At 48.6% G+C, this 7387-nt stretch overlaps 1 protein-coding gene across 1 annotated transcript in view; it reads right to left on the bottom strand.

The window, feature by feature from the left end:
• cavin2a (caveolae associated protein 2a) overlaps positions 1–7387 on the bottom strand; it is a 47582-nt gene that overhangs the window by 39736 nt on the left and 459 nt on the right. Inside the window, exons 1-2 of the mRNA XM_079517600.1 lie at positions 7349–7387; positions 4185–4511 (exon numbers count right to left, since the gene is read on the bottom strand). The exon at positions 7349–7387 is cut by the window's right edge and continues 459 nt beyond it. Coding sequence (XP_079373726.1) covers positions 4185–4511; positions 7349–7387 — 366 coding nt within the window. The remainder of the gene's footprint in view (positions 1–4184; positions 4512–7348) is intronic.

The following is a 7387-nucleotide window of genomic DNA, read 5'->3' as shown; positions in this document are numbered from 1 at the left end:
ATTTGTAGAATCGTCATTTTGGGCGGGAACCCCTTTTGGTGTTTTAAACATTATGTTATAATTTAGCTATTGAAAAATAGCAGATCTACAAGCTCACATATGAACTTGTAGGTCTGCTATTTTTTTAAATCGTGAAAATATTTATTTCAGAAAACTGGAGGATTTAGAATATCTTTTTTTAATTTTGAGGTCAAGTCTAAATGGGTTAATCAGATGTTCAATCACATCAATGCAAGGCACCGCGCGCCTCGTGTGTTTGACACCGGGGCCGTGTTGTGTACAGTAGTAGAGTGTTGGCACCGGTTGCTATCGAACAACGTACACACAGTAAAACTACCAGTGTTCTTTTAACCCATTTTGACCTGGGAAACGATTCTACAAAATGTCTTCTAAATCCTGACAGTTTTCTTCAAAACCTCATGTTTCTATGTCAGTGGTTCTCAGACATTTTCATGTCAAGGACCACCAGAATTATATGTAATTGGCCGCCGAATCCCATCTGATTTTTTCAAAAGCAAATTTTTCAATAGCTAAAGTATAACGTAACGCTTGAAACACCAAAAGGGGTTCCCGCCCAAAATAGGTTAAATCGGAGCGGGTACAAAATGGAACCAAGTGGACCCCAAATGGTCCCATCTTCACCCGCTCAGAGTTAAATGAACACTGAGCATTTTTTACAGCGTGGCATCTCAGTAGCATTTTTTACAGCGTGGCATGTCAGTAGCTGGGAAACCAGATAAGAGACCTTAATGGTCGTAGCTGTGTCAACACTGACCAGCTTTTCACTGCCCCAAGGACACACACACACACACACACATGCACATGTGGATGAACACCCACACACACACACACAAATACTGTGTTACACGCGCACGCATGCACACGCACGCACGTACGCACACACACACAAATACTGTGTTACACGCGCACGCACGCACACTCACACACACACACACAATTGTTTGGGCAAATGTTTTATCACACTGACTCTGAGTGTTAATTTAACTCTTGGACCCAAATGGACCCTTCCTTGTTACTGAGAGTTAAACTAGCACTGAGTATTTTACTGTGCATGATGCACCCCAAGACTGATAAGGAATGAAAAGTGTAATATTTGAAGAGCCTGAGCTTGAACTCTCGAGTTCAAAAAGAGTGTTTGAGTGCCATGTGAAATACAATGACCAGGCCAGCTGCACAGTCAAATCAGCTCCGGGAACTCGGGAAGTGTACAAACGTAACCAAATGGGACCATTTGGTTACATTAGTACAGCTTTTGTACTGCACAGAGAAACCCAGACCAAGCTGCAGGAGCTACGGTTTAACACAGGCTAGCAGCCGATAGTAAATGCATTGCAAAAAAAAGGACGTCACTTGATTTTATGAATTGAATTGAAACACATCTAGTCGACAGACAGTCTGAGCCCTCTCTTATTGTCCTTCAGCTGCTTTCCCAGACACACCCTTTACACACGCACGCACGCACACACACGCGCACACGCACACACAATTGAGCAGGGACCTGTCTGTTGAGTGAGGCACTCACACACACTGAATCTTTCTTTCCCCCCCCCCCCCAACACGCACGCACACAGATATCTCATTCTTCTTGTCTAATAGTTAATTATACTCGCGCCTGTAGCACAAAGCTGACCTGCTGAACCCAAATCTAGCGTCATGATGGTGTGAATCTGTACAATAATGTGGTCTGTGTTTTTTTGTGGCCTCAAACCATCCACCTAAATAAATCTCTGGGTTGACGTTCTGCAAGTACTGGAGGTGTATTCAAGCTAGTGCACGTTGACGTTCCACTGCCCTGCCGTGCAGCTGCACATGGTTGGTCTAGTGCACGTTGACGTTCCACTGCCCTGCCGTGCAGCTGCACATGGTTGGTTAACCAACACACGTGCAAGTGCAATATCTGGACACACTGTTATTATTGATGCCAATTAATGCAACGTATTAATGCATCCTCCCCCCCACTGTGTGTGTCTGACTGGGTCTGCAATGCATTCACTTGATTTAATCTGTGCCTTTGTACCGCGACGCTGCCGCGACGCTGCCGCCACGTAGAAGCTTCTGACGAAAGGTAAACAGTGTGTGCGTGTTCCAATGTGTAGCGAGTGTATGTAGCGAGTGTGTGTTTGTGTGTGTGTGTGTGTGTGGGGGGGGGGGGGGGGGTATGCGTATGCTGGCACTGGGAACTGGGGTTTATGCTAACAGCTAGCGGTACGCTACGGTAGAGATAGAGTTAATACAATAGAATTGTTGGTGGTTGGACGTTAATAGAAAGAGATCGTGTCTTGAAAGTAACCTCTCAAGATGGCACCACCTGTCCATTGAGCTCAATGAACAGGGGCGGGGGAGGGGAGGGGTGTGGGGTCGCTCGTTCTGAAATGTAGACCCTGGTGTCAGGTATAGGACACTAGTTGATAAGTAATACCATTACTGCCTGAAAAGCCCATTTTTGAGTGGTGCAAACCACTCCAACAACCAGCTTTGTTTGTACCCGTGTATGTGTGTACCTGTACGTGGGGCCCGAAAGAATGAGCATGGTTACTATGGTCACTGACATTACGTCAGACCACAGCTGATCAGGCTATATAAGACCTTGCACCACTCAGTTCACACGGGTGTGATTTTTGTACACTCTCAAGGTTACAAGCAAGGGTCCATTTGGTTACCAACTCTCCCTCATTTAGCTGGGGACCACCTGGAACCTCCCCAAGGACCACTAATGGTCCCCCGGACCACTGGTTGAGAACCACTGAAGTAGGGATTCCCTCTCTAGAGAAATTTGGTCTCCCTCACAGGAGCCTCGGGACTCAGGGACAGCTCCAGGGAGGGGCAAGGGGGGCCTCCTCCTTGCCCTCCTCCCCACAAACCCAATTGACTGACTTTTATGTAAATCTAAATTCATTAGCCCCCCCCCCCCCCCTCCACTCTAAATAGCACCCCGTCCCCCAGTCACAAATGTCTGGAGGCGCTGCTGCCTCAGGGTTCAAATCCAGGGCAAGACATGAAACGTTATGCATCCTTGTCTTTATTGGACACTGACTCCGGTCTCAGGATATCCACGGTGTTATCTATCTATCTATTTACATCAGTGGTTTCCAAAATGGGGTCCGGGGACCCCCAGGGGTACCTGAGGGAGTTCCAGGGGGGACCCAGCTAAATGACAGTTTGGAACCAAATGGACCATTATGGGTCTGTAACTCAGAGAGTGTACTCTCTGAGTTAAATTAACAGTGGTTTTACTATATAAATTGGGGTACCAGAGATAGAAATACCATTAAATCGGGGGTCCGTAGCCTAATGCGTGTGAAACTGGGGGTCCATGAAATTAATATGCTTCGGAATCACTGCTAGAGCCGTAAAAATCCTCCCTTATCGGGGGTCACTGGCATATGTTTTCAAATGGGGGGTCCGTGACCTAATAAATGTTGATTTGGGGGTCCTTGACACGAAAAAGTTTGGGAACAACTATCTATCTATTTACATGTCTCTCCCTGTCCCATCCCATCCTCCCAAAGGAAGGACACCCACCGGGGGCTTGGTCCCATCCCATCCCCCCAAAGGAAGGACACCGGGGGATTGGTCCCATCCCATCCCCCTAAAGGAAGGACACCGGGGGATTGGTCCCATCCCATCCCCCCCAAAGGAAGGACACCGGGGGATTGGTCCCATCCCATCCCATCCCATCCTCCCAAAGGAAGGACACCCACCGGGGGCTTGGTCCCATCCCATCCCCCCAAAGGAAGGACACCGGGGGATTGGTCCCATCCCATCCCCCTAAAGGAAGGACACCGGGGGCTTGGTCCCATCCCATCCCCCCAAGGAAGGACACCGGGGGATTGGTCCCATCCCATCCCCCCAAGGAAGGACACCGGGGGATTGGTCCCATCCCATCCCCCCAAGGAAGGACACCGGGGGATTGGTCCCATCCCACCCCCCCAAAGGAAGGACACCGGGGGCTTGGTCCCATCCCATCCCCCCAAAGGAAGGACACCGGGGGCTTGGTCCCATCCCATCCCCCCAAGGAAGGACACCGGGGGATTGGTCCCATCCCCCCAAAGGAAGGACACCGGGGGATTGGTCCCATCCCACCCCCCCAAGGAAGGACACCCACCGGGGGCTTGGTCCCATCCCATCCCCCCAAAGGAAGGACACCGGGCGCTTGACTTTACCTGGAAGATGAGCACCTTGAAGTGGTTCCTCTTCAGCAGGTGAGTGTGGTTGGCCTCCAGCCTCTTCACCTGCACCGCCTGCCTGTCCATGCGCTCCTTCACCTCCTTCATGTGCCCGCTGACCTTCTTGGAGCGCTCCAGCAGCTTGCCCACGCTGTTGGACGTGCCCGTGTGGCTCTTGGAGAGGCGCGTGACGTCGCCCTGGACGCCGCGCACGGCGCCCTCCAGCTCGGCCTGGCGCTGCTCCATCCTCCGCTGGTTGTCCTGCACCGCCTCCAGCATGCTGACCAGCTTGTCCAGCAGCGCCACCACGGTGATGGCGCTCACCTGCAGGCAGTGCAGAATGGACCATTTATTTTACGTTTAACGTTTGCAAATATAGAAATTGTCTAGTGTCAGTGGTTTTACAATATAAATTGGGGTACCAGAGATAGAAATACCATACCATCCGTAGCATAATGCGTGTGAAACTGGGGGTCGGAATCACTGCTAGAGCCGTAAAAATCCTCCCTTATCGGGGTCACTGGCATGTTTTCAAATGGGGGGTCCGTGGGCTAATAAATGTTGATTTGGGGGTCCTTGGGAACCACTGATAAAAGATATTTTTGGCCCACAATAATACTTAGTTTAGACTAGTCATTGGTTAGACATGGGTTAAGGTTAGGTTTAGGTGTGCTGCCCCGTGGGAGGTTAGGTTTAGGGGGGTGCATACTTAGTTTAGACTAGTCATTGGTTAGACATGGGTTAAGGTTAGGTTTAGGTGTGCTGCCCCGTGGGAGGTTAGGTTTAGGGGGGTGCATACTTAGTTTAGACTAGTCATTGGTTAGACATGGGTTAAGGTTAGGTTTAGGTGTGCTGCCCCGTGGGAGGTTAGGTTTAGGGGGGTGCATACTTAGTTTAGACTAGTCATTGGTTAGACATGGGTTAAGGTTAGGTTTAGGTGTGCTGCCCCGTGGGAGGTTAGGTTTAGGGGGGTGCATACTTAGTTTAGACTAGTCATTGGTTAGACATGGGTTAAGGTTAGGTTTAGGTGTGCTGCCCCGTGGGAGGTTAGGTTTAGGGGGGTGCATACTTAGTTTAGACTAGTCATTGGTTAGACATGGGTTAAGGTTAGGTTTAGGTGTGCTGCCCCGTGGGAGGTTAGGTTTAGGGGGGTGCATACTTAGTTTAGACTAGTCATTGGTTAGACATGGGTTAAGGTTAGGTTTAGGTGTGCTGCCCCGTGGGAGGTTAGGTTTAGGGGGGTGCATACTTAGTTTAGACTAGTCATTGGTTAGACATGGGTTAAGGTTAGGTTTAGGTGTGCTGCCCCGTGGGAGGTTAGGTTTAGGGGGGTGCATACTTAGTTTAGACTAGTCATTGGTTAGACATGGGTTAAGGTTAGGTTTAGGTGTGCTGCCCCGTGGGAGGTTAGGTTTAGGGGGGTGCATACTTAGTTTAGACTAGTCATTGGTTAGACATGGGTTAAGGTTAGGTTTAGGTGTGCTGCCCCGTGGGAGGTTAGGTTTAGGGGGGTGCATACTTAGTTTAAACTAGTCATTGGTTAGACATGGGTTAAGGTTAGGTTTAGGTGTGCTGCCCCGTGGGAGGTTAGGGGTGAGGGTTTGAGATAGGTTGTAGTTGTAGTTGTAGGACTAATGACTGGTCTAACCAATGACTAGTCTAAACCAAAAACTGTCTAAACTAAGTACTGCACCCGCAATAATAGCTCACAATGTGAGCTTGTAGATCGGCTATTTTCAAATGGCTGAAATTAAATGTAGGATAGTAGGGCTAACGTTTCGTGGTTCTTCTGGTGGTTCATGTATTTTTTTTGTAATGATAATCCAAATCTACAAAATAACTAGTATCAACACTTTTCAACCTATACAATGACACCACGGCGCGTAAACAGCGCCTCAAACTGTGACTCCGCCCACAACCGGGGGAGGTTGTGATTTGCGCTCGTTCACTGCAATGCAATTTGCGGCATTTTCAAAACAATATTGAGCAGAGTAGCGATTATCAAACGTATTTGCAATGCCATACGTTGAAAGATCTGTTGCCCGTGGACAAGGCACGCTACCTCCGCAAGTTAGATAGCATCGGCATCGATGTTTGTCCGTATGTCATTAAGGATTGGACCAAGTTGCATTGGCAGCCATAGAAAATTCTCACCACAGGCTAAAACCGGATGTGATGTTTTTGGGCGTTCCTGTCTAGCGTGGTGTCAGTGTATCTTCAATAGGTCCTCACTAAAAATCATGAAAGAAATGGCACCATTTTTTTCTACTCAGTCTGTGTCTCGTTATAAAACGTCAGGGTTTCCGAGGCTGGTGTCTCATATAGGAGGGCTGTGGACAGTTCAGAAACCCGTCCACCAGTGACATCATCAATGGGGAATACAAGCTGAAAAGTTGCAATGCTTAAATGGAAGCCATCGTTCTCACGATAATAAAAATCTAAACATTTATGTAAAAAAAAGTTAAAAAAAATCTGCCTAATGATGATGTCACTGGTGGACGGGTTCATGAACTGCCCACATCCCTCCTATGAGACACAGACTGAGTTAGAAAAAAAATTGTGCCATTTTATCATGATTATTAGTGAGGATCTATTATATGAAGATAGGTTGAAAAGTGGTGAAGTGGTCCTTTAACTCAAGTTTTCAAATAAATGTGTAGTGGAGTAAAAGTGCAATATTTGGAAATTGGATCCGAGATGTAGTGGAGTAGACAGACAGTGTCAGAGTAGATTAGAAGTAAAAATCACACCCATGTGAAGTAAGTGGTGCAACTCCGTGTGGGGGTCCCCGGGGGGGGGGGGAGTTCCAGACCCACAGGAACGCACCCAGGGTGCCGGCCCGATTCCGGCGAGCCGCCCCGCGTCCAAAACGGTTGAGAAATGACAGAGTTACCGTGTGGGGGTCCCTCTACTGTACTGTACTGGCACACCTGAAATCACCATATATACAGTTAATATGTGCGTGTGTGTTTGTGTTAGGTTGCGCACAGGTGGTGAAAAACAACCATGCTGTTTTCGTGCTCATACCCAGCCAGTCAGCTAACCACACACATAGTCACTTAAGGAAGTGGTTTGCACCACTTAAAAAGTATAAATGTCCATTGAAATACAGTAGGCTACTCTCCACCTCCACCTCCACCTCCACCTGCACCACTGCTCACCTGTCCACCGGACGACGGGCTCCCCGGCGCGGCACCGCC

Source organism: Electrona antarctica, assembly GCF_951216825.1.
Source record: "Electrona antarctica genome assembly, chromosome: 13".
Lineage (NCBI taxonomy): Eukaryota > Metazoa > Chordata > Actinopteri > Myctophiformes > Myctophidae > Electrona > Electrona antarctica.
Note: the sequence above shows the minus strand (reverse complement) of the source record. Positions and strands in the feature narration are given on the sequence as shown.